The sequence below is a fragment of the Callithrix jacchus genome, chromosome 14 (genome assembly GCF_049354715.1).
Source record: "Callithrix jacchus isolate 240 chromosome 14, calJac240_pri, whole genome shotgun sequence".
Taxonomy (NCBI): domain Eukaryota; kingdom Metazoa; phylum Chordata; class Mammalia; order Primates; family Cebidae; genus Callithrix; species Callithrix jacchus.
Genome location: NC_133515.1, coordinates 18,792,915 through 18,807,060, shown reverse-complemented (window position 1 = coordinate 18,807,060; position 14,146 = coordinate 18,792,915). Strand labels below are relative to the sequence as shown.

The following is a 14,146-nucleotide window of genomic DNA, read 5'->3' as shown; positions in this document are numbered from 1 at the left end:
ATTTTAGAGTTGTTTTAAAATAAAAAAATAAAATGCTAGAAATATCTTTATATCCAATATACTACCCGTATTATAAAAATTCCTCCCTTTGCCTAGTTTATGTTAGTATTTCTTAAAGTCATATAACAAATGCACCCTCTTTCTCCATGTATCATGTCTGCAAATGTTCTAACCCAGGGTGTCTAAACTCCTACTTTAGGTACTTAATACATTTGGAACATAATGAATATATCTGGAAGAAAGAAGTAAAAGTACAAAAGTACTTAGACTACTGCTTCAAAAGGCAGACATACGAAATGCTGTGAGAAGTATTTCATGGCATGTTTCATTTTCAACTCTATCTGTCAAGTGATGTGCAATTCCCACACCTGACATTTTTGAGCGATGCAATCCAAACTGCACCCTATAAAGCAACCAAGTGGTAAACCTTGTTGGCTCTTAAGTCAAACAAACCAATGGTTAAGAAGCCATTTTATGTGATGAGAAAAGTTTGAAAATTATGGGATATTAAATAACTATTGTTAGTTTTCTTAGCTATGATTATGGAATAAGGCTCTGTAAGAAGTAAGATTTTAGAGGTGTTTACAATAGGGTTTCAGGTAAAATATTTTGCTGTTATGGATCTGCTTTAAAATTCTTCAACACTGAGAAATACAAAATGTTAAATATTAAAAGTCGGTGATAGATAAATGGAAGTTTACTATACTAATTTTTCTCTTTTATGGGTGTTTGAAAAATCTCATAATGACATCTTTAAAAAGCATGAATACTGTAGAAAAATTGAACAGATGAGTATATTAAAGGATGGCAAGGGGTTCAGTAGATAATGGGTCTCAAATTTTACTAATGAGAGGGGAAGGGTAAACAATTGGTATAACCTTCCAATAGGTAGTTTGGTTACATGCACCACAAGCCTAAAAACTCTTCATACACCCTTTGGCTCAAGAGTTTCAATTCTGAGAATCTATGAGAAGTAACTAAGTAAAAATAGGAAATGCGTTAAAAAATACTTTCATGATGAAGGAAAAAGACCTTGACACAAAGTTGCATATGTACAGAAAGCATGCATGCAATCCTATAACAAGGAGAGAAAAAAACACCAAGGAAAATGCCAAAAGGTTTTCTTTCATTTTCTGTATTTTCACAATTCTCTAGGTGAGATATACTTAATCACAGAAAAAGTTTTAATAATGTGAACAATGTTATTCATTAAGATATTTATAACAGGCCCGATGCAGTGGCTCACATCTGCAATCCCAGCACTTTGGGAGGCTCAGGCAGGAAGATCACTTGCAGTCAGGAGCTGGAGACCAGCCTGGCCAACATGGGAAAACCTCTTCTGTACTAAAATACAAAAATTAGCCAGGAATGGTGGTATATGCCTATAGTCCCAGCTACTCAGGATACTGGGTATCCTGAGGCAGGAGAGTCTCTTTAGTCCAGAAGTGGAGGTTACAGTGAGCTGAGATTATACCACTGCACTCCAGCCTGGGCAACAGAGTAAGACTCTGTCTTTAAAAAAAAAAAGGTAGGCTGGGCACAGCGGCTCACACCTGTAATCCCAGCACTTTAAGAGACCGAGGGGATGGATCACGAGGTCAGGAGATCAAGACCATCCTGGCCAACATGGTGAAACCCCATCTCTACTGAAACTACAAAAATTAGCTAAGTGTGGTGGCATGCTTGCGCCTGTAGTCCCAGCTACTCAAGAGGCGGAGGCAGGAGAATCCCTTGAACCCAGGAGGCAGAGGTAAGCTGAGATTGCAGCACTGCACTCCAGTCTGGACACCAGAGTGAGACTTCATCTCAAGAAAAAAAGAAAAAAGAAAAAAAAGTATTCATCATGGCGCTTTTTATAAATATCAAAATGTAAACAACTTAAATGTCCAATTGGAGAGAGGTTGGATTATGACGCAACACTGTGACAGATTTCACAACCTCTTTAGAAGTAGTTTAAAAAGTTCATAATTTCTTAAGTGTAAATTTCTTTGTATGTGTAACCAAACATACAATATGATTTGCTGTTAAAATATACAAATACAAAGATTCCCACATAGGCACAGGAAAAGATACTAGAAGGAAATGTGTCAGTAATTATTAACGGTAGTATTTACGAGCAGTTTCTTTTTCTTTATACTATCCTGCATTATCCACATTTTCCAAAACTAGGATTTTCCTGTATAAATTGCTAATGATACAATTTTTAAGAGCAAACATTACATTTCAGCCGGAAGCATCACAGGGAGTTTTAACTGGTAGCTACCTGTACTGTTGTTGCAGGAGCTCTCTAGGTTCAGCCTGGTTTTGAATTCCTCTCCGGAGGACAGCACTGGCATGCTGCAGCTCTCCTTGGGCTTCCAGATGCCCCGCCCAGGCTATGTACAGAAGGGATGACAGGGTTCCAATCCCATGGTTGTACAGAAACTCAAAAAACTGATGGAGGTCACTGTTGTACTCAGCCTACGGGAACCCAAAACCAAAAGACATAATAATGGAACTGATAGTCTACGTCTGGTGAGGAGTTAGCCAGCTAAGCTAGGAGCCCCTAGGTAACTTCAGATGAGGGCAAAACCAAGGCAGGATTAGAGGGTTGGACTTTTCAGCCCCGCCCCTGAACTTCCAGGGAGGAAAGAGGGACTGAAGTTTAAGCTGATCACCAATGGCTAATGATTTAATCAATCATGTCTGTGTAAGGCACCACCATAAAAACCCAAGGACAGAGCTTAGTATTCTTAGTAATATCCTTTATAACAGTAACCATTAAGTGTTTCCCTGTGTTCTGTGAGCCACTCTAGCAAACTGATGGAATCCAAGCCCAAAGAGAGGGTTGTGAGAACTCTGCTTTATAGCATGTCAATCAGAAGCACAGGTAAAACAACATGTGGCTTGCAACTGGCATTGGAAGTGGGAGGCAGTCTTGTGGAAGAGCCCTTAACTTGTTTCAGGTAGTGCTGGAATTGAATTGGAGACACAAGTACAGAGCTGACTGATTAACTGCTGGTAGAGAGAAGTCTGTTAAGTACTTTTTTGGGGGCGGGTTGGGGAGGACAGAGTCTCACTCTGTTGCCCAGGCTGGAGTGCACTGGCATGATCTCAGCTCACTGCAGCCCCCACCTCCCAGTCTCAAGCAAGTCTCCTGCCTTAGCCTCCTGAGTAGCTGGGATTACAGGTGCCCACCACCATGCCAGGCTAATTTTTGTATTTTTAGTAGACAGGTTTTCACCATATTGGCCAGGCTGGACCTAAACTCCTGAACTCAAGTGATCCACCTGCCTTGGCCTCCCAAAGTGCTAGGATTACAGGTGTGAGCTACCGTGCCCAGCCCTCACATACTTTTTAATGACTAGCAGCACAGAAGTCCATTGAATCAGAGAATAAACAGTTTTTCCTCTCTATTATCTTCAGAACTGGAAACAAGGAATTAAGATAAAAGTCTAAAATGATCTTACAATATAAGTTTAAAAAGCAGAAGTACAACATAATTATAGATTTGATGATACATCTTAAGTATACTTACAAATTTTAAACAATAATTGATGAATCTTGGGTCATTGTGGTATTTCTTCTTATCTAAAAATTCCTTCATTAAATGTTCTAGTAAAGTTGCCAAGTATTCTCTATTCTCAGGAAAATTCTCTTCTACCCACTGTATGTAGCTAGAAAAATATGGGTAATGTTAATTTTCCATAGGACAGCATATAGCTTGTTTAAAAAAAAAATAACTAAATGCTGACCTTTCCCATTCACCAAGAGGGTCATTGCCCTTGTAGCTCTGCATATGGGCTTCAAACATCCTAGAACAGAGAAAAGTATGCATATGGGATGTTAGGGACAATTCCTACAAGCAAAAGATATACTTGATTTTATATATACCATTTATATACATTAAAATGAAAATCTTAACTATCAATCCAAACAGTATTTAATAAGAAGCATTCACTCAGAAGTAGTCAGAAAACTTAGAAGCAGCCAGTGTTTTTCCAGAAGTCCCAGCTGTATCCCCAAGGGTCTCCTTCTCCTCTCATGAAACCCGAATGTCACTACCACCATAAGGGCCAGTGTCCACAAGTTTGCTGCTCCTTCTAACAGGAGGATCTAAGCATGGCACTGACTCAGACCCCTGCCCTTCCAGTGGGATCTAGGCAAGGCAGTGACTCAGATCCCTGCCTTTGCTTCCCAGGAGCATGGCTGACACATGGCTGGAACAAGACTCAAAGAGGGCTTGTAAATGGGTGTGAGGCAGCCCACAGGACCACAAAGTAGTTTCCAGACACAGTTTGTTTTCATGGCTTCAAAGTAACAAAGTCCCTGAGGAATAGCAGATGACAGCAGTGCTCAGAAATCAGCCACAGAACTCCCAGAGAATTCTACTTCCCCCATTTCCACATACACAGCCATAGCCTAAAAAAAAAAAAAAATTAGCCAGGTAAAGCAAAATTCCTCTTGGGAATTCAGATGCTAGAGGGGCTAAACAAACAAAAAGAAACATGTAAAGTAATGTCAGGTTACATTAAGTACTTAGAAGAACAAACTAAATAAAACATAACAGGAGAAAGGATGAGAATGTGGTAAGAGTTACTATTTTTAGACAAAGTGGCCAGGGAAGTCCTGCCTCTCCTGAGGCAGTAACATGTGATCAGTGCCAGACAGCCATGTAGCTATCTGGGTGCGAAATGGTCAAGGCTGAGAGAACTTCAGGAACAGAAAGAAAGCCAGTGTGTTTTAAGTGTCATCAGCAGGAAAAAGTGGGGGTGACCAGATCTAATTTTCATTTTTATGTCCCTCTGTGTGAAGAAGGAAATAGAAGGTAAGAAGGGAAGTGGGAAATCAGTCAGGAAGACTCCTAGGTTTTCTATCTGAGACACTATATATATATATATTTTTAAATGATGTAAAAAGCAATATGTATTTTTATTTTATTTTTTTAGAGATGGAATCTTGCTCTGTTCTCCATGCTAGAGTACATTGGTACAATCATAGCTCACTGTAACCTCAAACTCCTGTGTTCAAATGATCCTTCTGCCTCAGCCTCTTGAGTAGCTGAGACTTACAGGCACATGCCACCATGTCTGGCTAATTTTTATTTTATTTTTTGCAGAGATGGGGTATCACTATTGGTCTTCAACTCCTGGCCTCAAGTGAGTTTCTTGCCTTGGTCTCCTGAAGTGTTGGTATTACAGGCATGAGCCACCATGCCCCGTCGAAAAAGCAATATTTACTTCTTTTTAGGTAAATATAAAGAAAAATAAAAAGAAACTAGAAAAAAATGGTTACACATGACAGAGTAGGAGGGTAGGCAGGTATAGGAGTTCTCAGTAAATATTGCTCTAACTCTTCTTTTAGTCATATAACTGTATTGCTTATTTTTGAAACTAAAAAAAATAATAATTACTTCTGAATTCTAAATGTTTCTCATGCTTCATAGAAAAGAGGGTCAAATCCATATTTCAGAACTTTTCTTCCAAAATATGTGTAGTAGGCCCGCCCAAGGTAAATATTTCATATTCTAACACCAACCACATTTCTCTAGTAAAATGACCTAAATACACTGTAATACTAAAACAACCAGTTCACTAAAGCAAATTAATCTCTAGTAACTCAAAATAGGACCAGAAATACCTGCTTGGGAAACTTCTGAAAGAAAATAATTTGCTGTCTAGGTTGTAGGCTACAGAAAAAGTCTTAGAGCAAATATATTTTTGTTTTGATTGTATTTAACAATCTTGGACTTCTAATCACAATGAACTAATAAAATGGACCAGTTTTACATCCTGCCACCTATGACTTAATTGTTTTAAACAGTTTTAAGTTACAGTCTTAGTAAACCATCTAAGTTAAAAAACAAAGGCGTGGGAACTTTAAAAAGTTAGTGAGGTTAGCAGGCTCGTACACATCACTCAGTAATAAGCAAAGCTATTTTATACTTTTCCATTTTTTTTCTTAAAGAACCCTGTATTCAAAGACTTTTAAAAAATAGCGGTGGGATTATGGGTATGAGAGCAACTTTAAATCCGTTCCCTGCTGTAGTCTAATTGTTAAATACGTGACTTTGAAAATTTATCTTAACACCTAAACACAAGGTTCGGGGGTTTTGTTAGGTTCAACAGCTATCAGGAGGGGGTTCCTTAACAAAGAATAAACCAGAGCTCTGGGGGCCTAACGAATTATCCAAATCCCCTCAAACTGTGGTGCAGCTGGGCGAACGAGCACCGGGCCTCAGGGGAGCCCACTGTGCCGAGCCCTCCCAGGCTCTCAAGCGGCCCACGGCCTTGCTGGACACACTCCAAACCCAGGAAGGGGGCGGAGGGAGCAAAAGAAGGCAGGTCTAGGGCGGGCTGGGCCCGAACCCCAGGCGCCCCAAACCCCTGGGCTTCCCCACCCCCTGGGATTCCCCACCCCACTAGATGGACACTTACTGAAGGGCATTTTCCGGGGTGTCCATGGCCAGAAGATGCTGGCCGGCTGCAGCCAAACTCTCACCACAAGCCAGTAGCCGCCGCCAATTCGAATCTCCCGCGCAGCCGCAGTCGGCTAGCCGAACGCTTCAGGGAGCCTGTCATTGGCTGGTGAAGGAGCTGGCCAATCGCCAGGGCCGTTGCCCGGAGATCAAGTCCCGCCTCTCTCCTTTGCGCCAGTAGCTTCTCCCATTTCCGGTAGCGGTCGGTTGAACCGAAACCTGGCTTCAGGGGAGGGAGCGCCGGGTGTTAGGGATGTAGCGCGGCGAGGGGGAGCTGGCTTTGGCTTGGGCGTAGGGAATTGGTTTTTTTTTTTGTTTTAGCTATCCGCATTGTAACTGGTTTACATAATTACACGATTAAGCCATCGTTGTAGGAAAGGCTTTGCAGGAGAAAAGTGATTTAACTGGAGGTCTTGAACCAAAGAACCTTGCCTCAGCCCTTGAGTCCTAAGAGTCGCGTTTCTTCCCCGTCTTCACTTAAATATGTAAAACAGAATCGTTATGTCTGGTTCTTAGAACCAAGAAAAAAATCCCGTGTTCCGGGGGTGGGCAGTGGGTGGGATGGTCGAGACTGTCATGTCTTAAGCAGCAGTGCCCGGGAAAGATGGGGAGGCAGGTGGGGAGAAAAAACGGGACTTGCTGCCGGGGACGTCTCCCGCTTTCCGGCAGTTTTCTATTTAGCGGTCTCTCTGTGAGAAAAGACCCCAGATGCTAAAACCAATACAGTCTTAGCCTTAGTCTTACAGACTCAAGTGCGATGACAAAAAGGGAGTGACTACGGTCTGTGGGGAAAACAAAAACAAAAACCCGAGGAGTTTTTGGCTTAGCGATTTCTGTGAGGGCACGTGGGGGGGGGGGCGGCTTTCTAGGGTCGACTACGTAATTATACCAGGCAAGGAAAGTAATGGGTTGGTGCCCTTGGAGTAGACCCCTGGGCTTGATTTAACTGATCTGAGAGGCTGGGCTCATGCCCTGAGCCACAAAGGGGCCCTGTCAGACAGCTTCATGAGAAAGGTGGGGCTCAAGGGACTGGACTTTCCCTACAGCCAGCTGTAATTAACATCAAAGTAGAAGAGTTTGGGTAGATTACAGAATACCCGGTTTCAACATCTTTTGGGGGACTAGGCACTCTGGGAGACCAAGTTCTTAGAACCCACAAAATCAAAAATAGACACCTCTTTGTAGAGGAATCCAGATGTCTAAAGAGGCGATATGTAATACGCTGATGATTCATAAGAGTTGGGAAACGGTTTGCCTAGTCTTCTCTGCCTCTTGGTCTTTAATAACTTCCTACTCCACTTCTCAAGGGTGTTTCAAGGGCTACTAGACAATGCAAAATAAAGACCTGTTCATGCTAGAAAGAGGTTGTATGGATGTTTCTGATTCCTTGGCCTCTTGAGTTAAATACTTTAAAAAGTAAGGTGGGGTGTAGTGGCTCATGCCTGTAATCCTAGCACTTTGGGAGGCCAAGTTGGGCAAATCACCTGAGGTTAGGCGTTCGAGACCAGCCTGGCCAACACGGTGAAACCCCATCTCCACTAAAAACACAAAAATTAGCTGGGTGCTGTCTCTACTAAAAAGACAAAAATTAGCCAGGTGTGGTGATGTACACCTATAATCCCAGCTACTCTGGAGGCTGAGGAAGGAAAATCACTTGAACCCAGGAGGTGGAGGTTGCAGTGAGCTGAGATCACGCTACTACATTCCAGCAACAGAGGGAAATTCTGCCTAGAAAAAAGAGAAGAAAAAAAAAATTGACATCTGGAAATCCCAGTGCTCCAGAGTTTCTTCCAGTGTGTAGGTGGCTTTGAATCTGCATGATTCAATTTGTGGGGTTTATTACTTGGAGGGGTCTCACTCTGAGGTCTTCGATAAATAGGTTCTGCTAACCATCACAGGAACTAGGACATTTTTGGTCCCATCAACTCAAGTTTTCATCTGCTTCTGATAGTGGCTCAGTCAGTAATCAATCAGGAAATGTTGATTGAGAAGCCATCATGAGCTAGGTGCTAACTACATACAACCTTGTCTAACTCAAACAGAACCTGTCCTGAAGACATTAGTGATTTTGACTGAGAAATGAGAACACAGAAATAAAGAATTGTTTAAAGGTGGCATATATGTATATTAAGAGACGAATGAGTTCAGACTGTATGTGGTAGGCCAGCATGGACAGGTTTCATGGAAGACAGTTTTTCATGGGGATGGGGGTGTTGTAGGGGTGGGCAGTGGGTGGGATGATTTTAGGCTAAAAGTGTTCCATCTCAGATCATCAGGCATTAGGTTCTCATAAGGAGCTCGTAATCTAGATCCCTCGCATGCCACAGTTCACAATAGGGTTTGCCTTCCTATGAGAAGCTAATGCCTTGCTTATTTGACAGGAGGCTGAGCTCAGACAGTAACTCACCAGTCACCTTCCGCTGTGTGGTCCAGTTCCTAATAGGCCATAAGCAGGTACCAGCCCATGGCCTGGGGGTTGGGGACCCCTGTGCTAGGGGTATTCAGAGGAGGAAAAGGTAATGAGGACATGTTGGTGAGACAAAGCTTCATAGGAAAGGTGGGGCTTGAATTGGGCCTTGAAGGGAAGGGGATGGATATGGGTGGGGCAGAGCCAGGGGTCGGTCATTGCATGTGTAAGTCAAGATTTTAGAAGGAGATCACTCTTGAAGATTTATGAGTGTTAGAGATTCTTTTTTGAAAGACTAGTTTGCTATTTTGATGTTAAATCTTGAATGCTAGACTAAGAAGTGTGTATTTAATAACTTTAATAATGGTTTTTTTAAAGCAAATAAATATGTGATAAGTACTTCATGATAGTTACACTTAGTTCTACCCTGTTTTCGAAAAGCCAAAGAGATTGTCTACCCTCCTTCACTTTTGTTACTAGGGGTTCCTCTCCCACCAGGTTTGTTTATGGGTGAGATATCATAGATGCTTTTTTAACACTGCCCTTAAAAAAGGCACACTAACCCCTTGTCAAACCCCATTGCCAATCACTGCAGGTATATCCAAGAGTAACAGAAATAAAATATTACCATTGTCAGCAGTGATTAGAAACCGATATTTTCCCAGGAATAATTTTGTGGCTTATTCAATGGCTTCCCTTTATCCTCACTTATGACAGTTTCCTTCTGCCATTATTCTTAGAGGAATAATTAAAATGATCTGCCTACAAATGTGTTCATCTTAATATCCATATTAGGATAATTAACCTACAAATCTAAAGAGCCTAAATCCTGAACGTGGCAGTGTTCAGGATTTACTGGAGACAGGGAGAGAGATGGGCAGAAAAGGCAGAGAACAGTACTTTGCAGACTTCAAACTGGTATTGCAGAGAGAATGAAAGAGGGAATCAGATCACATAGAAGGACAATTCTCAGAACGCAATGAGGTCTTTAATATATAGGAAAAAGAAAAGAATCCAAGATAATTTGAAGGCCTAGGAGAATTAACAGAAATAGGCCATTGGTGCTGGGAAGACTGCTGTTTTAGACATGTTTAGTTGGGGGGGTTACCAGGTCTTTTTCTTCTTCATGAGACTAGACACTGCAAAAGAACAGACATATGGTTCACAGGCTTCAAAAGCTTATTGAAAGAAGTTTCACATGCCACTTCTTAAGCCTAGAATGATTTTTTTTTTCCCTAAGAGCTTCACATTATCTCTACATGTCAGGGAAAAATGAAGAACCTCTGAACAGTTTTATACTTCGATAAAGAAAATCTGTAAACCTCAAAGAAATACATACTGGCAATTTACATAAATTAATTTAAGCAGAATATACAAAAGGGCTGACAAATGTGTTGTTCATTATTTAAAAATTCACCAATTGGAAGCTCATACCACTAATAGTACTCCAGTTTCTCTATTCTCACTAGTGCCTTGTTTAATCTTGTTCCTCTGCCATTTGTCTCAGGCCTGAGTTAAGAGTGTAGCAATTGTCATAGAATATCTGGAAGTCTATTAAATGATAATTCTTGCTTCATTAATTTGTCTTTTTTAAATTTTTGGCATTACTATTGTCTTAGTGTTTCTGTTACCTTATCTCCTCAAACCCACCCAGTGTGTGAGAGGAGAGGTGTGCTTTGGTCTGGGTCTGAGCAGCAAGTCTAGCTATCTCTAAATATATGCCTTTCTTTCATCTGATGCAGAAATGTGCAGCTATAAGTCTCTCTTCCTTTCCAACTCCAATTCCCTTATAATTTTAATATTAAATATCCATCTATCTAAAAATGACTCCAATAAATTTCTCTAAATTATTACGAAGGCCAATAGATAAAGTATCTTCATTTGTATATGGGTTTTCAGTGACTTGTTATTCCAACATCATAATTTCAAACTTATTGGAGAAGGAAAATCGGGCCACATCAGTGTACCTAAGCTCCAATCTTGATTTTCCCAAGAAGCAGTAAATGGTCAAATGACCTAAACTCTCAATCTGGGTATCAGCTTCTTGATCTATGAAATGAAGAAAACTGTCCCTTTGTCTTCCACTGTCTAATAATCTCATAAGATTTTCTACTTAATTCCTAACGTATCTTGGATTGCCTCATAATATAAAAGTTAGTGTTGTGTTTCAAAAAGGAAAATAATTTTCTCTAGGTTCTGCAGCTTTGATCTAAGCAACTAATCACAAATACTTGTGTATCTTCTTTTCCCTGAGAAATTTCCAGACATTTATGGTAGTAGTACCAGACGTGTGGCTAGTTCATAGTGTCCTGAAACATTATATACTGGAAATTTATAATTAGATTAGTTTCAGTAAAGGAGTAATTTATGAAACTATATTAATAATAAAGTCAATATGCAGAAAAGGAAATATGTAGCTCAATCTTAGATATTTTTTTCATCTGTGTGTGTTGTGAGTTTGGAATGATACCTATGGTACCAAAGCCCTGAGTCTAACCTGTATCACTGCAGACTGGGAGGAAAGATGGAGGTGGAGATAGGGGAATGGGATTCCAACTTCCTCAAGAAGCCTCCCCAGAAAACTTTGATAGAATGTTCAGTTCAGCACATCATCCTGTTATTTATATAAAGGACTCAAGTGATCCCTAAATGTTAATTCCATTTTTAGGTGTGGTAATTTTATTAGTTCATTCTTGCACTGCTATAAAGAAATATGTGAGACTGGTAATTTATAAAGAAAAGATTTAATTGGCTCATGGTTCTGCAGGCTATATAGGAAGCATAGTGGCTTCTGCTGCGGGGGTCCTTAGGAAACTTACAATCATGGTGGAAAGTGAAGAGACAGCAGGCATGTCTGGAGCAGGAGGAAGAGAATGAGAGAGGGGAGGAGCTACACACTTTTAAACAACCAGATCTCATGAGAACTGTATCAGGAGAATAGCACTGAGGGGATGGTGCTAAACCATGAAGGATCCATCCCCAGGATCCAATCACCTCCTACTAGGTCCCACCTCATTGGGGATTACAATTTGACATGAGATTTGGGTGAGAACACAGATACAAACCATATCAGTAATAGAGACTAGAGGCCATATTTATTTACCTTTCCTATTGGAGGCAATTTGATTGTTTATAAGCTTAGTTTTGAATCCTGAGCACAGATATATGGCTACTTGTATTTCCTCCAGACTGGCCCACCTTAACTTTGTGCACTTCTTCAGACTTGCTCCCTCCTGTCACCTACAGAGTTCCTTAGCTTCTGTTCTTGAACTTTGAATCCTTTCATTGCTATGTAAGTTGTGCTGACTTAGATTCTGGGGCAGATGGTCCTCTTAATACTTAGGAAACCGGATCCAGCAAACTTTAGTCTTGGAACTGAAAGCATACATGGAACATGTCACTTTCCTTCTTTACAGGCATTATTATAAATTTGTAGTCTCAATCCCTTCCAATTAGTCTCCTAAAATGTTAGTTGAGTGGGATGATCTCTATGGTCAATGCCAGAGACCAACAGCTTTCTTAAACCTTCCTCTACCTTCAGGCTTTGAGGACAAAGATTGTTTTCCTTTCTTCTTCACAGCTGCTATCACCTTCTTGATCTCTTGTGACTTACTCAGAAAGTAGGATGGACGAGAATAGTCTCTTCAGATCCCACCATTTTTTTTTTGGACTCCTGAAAAACAGAGGCTTTTGTTTATTTTGAAAGTTTGACAAAATGGATGTATTAAAAAGTTTTGTAGAGTTCAAGAGATGTTGCTTAATCTATATTTTGTGCTTTTTCCTTTATATGTTTTCCAAGGTCTTTTCTATCTCTTCTTCTGACTAATGGCAAATCTCACTTCGTCATTTGTTTCCTCCATAAAAGAATTGTTCTGAGCTCACTTTCAGTAGAGAGATGGCCTGTCAGGATGGACAACTATTAGATTGCATAACTGGCTTTAGAACCAAAAGACTCTTAGACCAGAAATATATATTTTTTTCTTATTCGGGAATTTATTTTACAATGCTTACACATAGCTCTTTAGAGGTGGTGACTGGCCAATTTTTTTCTTGATTCTGATAGAATGTTTTCTGTTTCCACCCCACCTGGGTGTACTACAATTAAATTCTGGCACTAACTGCCCATAGTAAGCATCAGACTGCAGGTTTAAGAGCATAGTCCCCAGTAAAGCTATTCTTACTTCAGATTCCAGCTGCAAGTTCAGGGGTTCTCAGGCCACCTGCATTTCTAACCAACTGGCCACTAAGTTGGGAGTTTCCATGAATCCCTCAGGTTCATTAATTCACTAGAATGGCTCACAGAGCTCATGAACACTCTATGCTTATTATTATAATTTTATTGTAAAGAATACACATAAGATGAGGTGTGGGAGGGTCCTAGACATGGAATTTAGATGCTCCCTCCCTGGGAAATTGGGTATGTCACTCTGCTGGCACATCAATGTGTTCACCAACCACAAAGCTCCATTGAGCTTCAGTGTTCAGAGTTTTTATTGAGGTCTCATTACATAAGCATGATTGAATAAATACTTGGCTACTTGATTGAAATCAATCTTCAGCATCTTGGAGGTCTGGAGAATTGGTTGATATCTTAGGGCTCAAAGCCTCAATCAACACTATTATCAGGTGCTTGGTCTTTCTACCGACCACCTTCCATCCTAAAGCTATGTAGGGGCCCCACTATGGTAATACAGGAGGTATTAAGAAATAATTTTTAGGCAGGTGGAAAGGATGAAGGTTCCCCAGTGGAAATTTCTGTTAATAAAAGCAACTCCCAAAACACTTCTTTTCTAATAGAAAAGCAGCTTGGAAGACCAGGTGCAAGTATTGATACGCAAATGCAAGAAATTAGAAACTAGGTCCACCCAGACAGCACAATGGCTCACACCTATAATCCCAGCCCTTTGGGAGGCTGAGGCGGGTAGATCACAAGGTCAGGAGTTCAAGACCAGCCTGGCCAACATGGTGAAATACTGTCTCTACTAAAAAATACAAAAATTAGCTGGGCATGGTGACATGTGCCTGTAATCCCAGCTACTCAGGAGGCTGAGGCAAGAGAATTGTTTGAAACAGGACCCAGGAGGCAGAGGTTGCAGTGAGCCAAGATTGCACCACTGTACTACAGCCTGGTCTAGACTGAGACTCCATCTCAAAAAAAAGAAAGAAAGAAAGAAAGTAGGTTGATACAATATGGCAATTCTTCCTCTCTTCTCTTTGTCACCACATGTGCCATGCATCAAGGCTGCTTGCAGATAACACCACCTGTGCAGGACATCATGGGG

At 40.8% G+C, this 14,146-nt stretch overlaps 1 protein-coding gene across 2 annotated transcripts in view; it reads right to left on the bottom strand.

Annotated features, from left to right (window-relative positions):
* The window catches only part of BUB1 (BUB1 mitotic checkpoint serine/threonine kinase), a 41,766-nt gene extending 35,255 nt beyond the window's left edge, over positions 1-6,511 (bottom strand). For both annotated transcript variants that reach the window (XM_008980263.5, XM_008980264.5), the window contains exons 1-4: positions 6,417-6,511; positions 3,735-3,794; positions 3,518-3,656; positions 2,264-2,460 (exon numbers count right to left, since the gene is read on the bottom strand). In XM_008980263.5, coding sequence (XP_008978511.1) covers positions 2,264-2,460; positions 3,518-3,656; positions 3,735-3,794; positions 6,417-6,442 — 422 coding nt within the window. In that variant the 5' untranslated portion in view covers positions 6,443-6,511. The remainder of the gene's footprint in view (positions 1-2,263; positions 2,461-3,517; positions 3,657-3,734; positions 3,795-6,416) is intronic.
* Between the last annotated feature and the right edge of the window lie 7,635 nt (positions 6,512-14,146).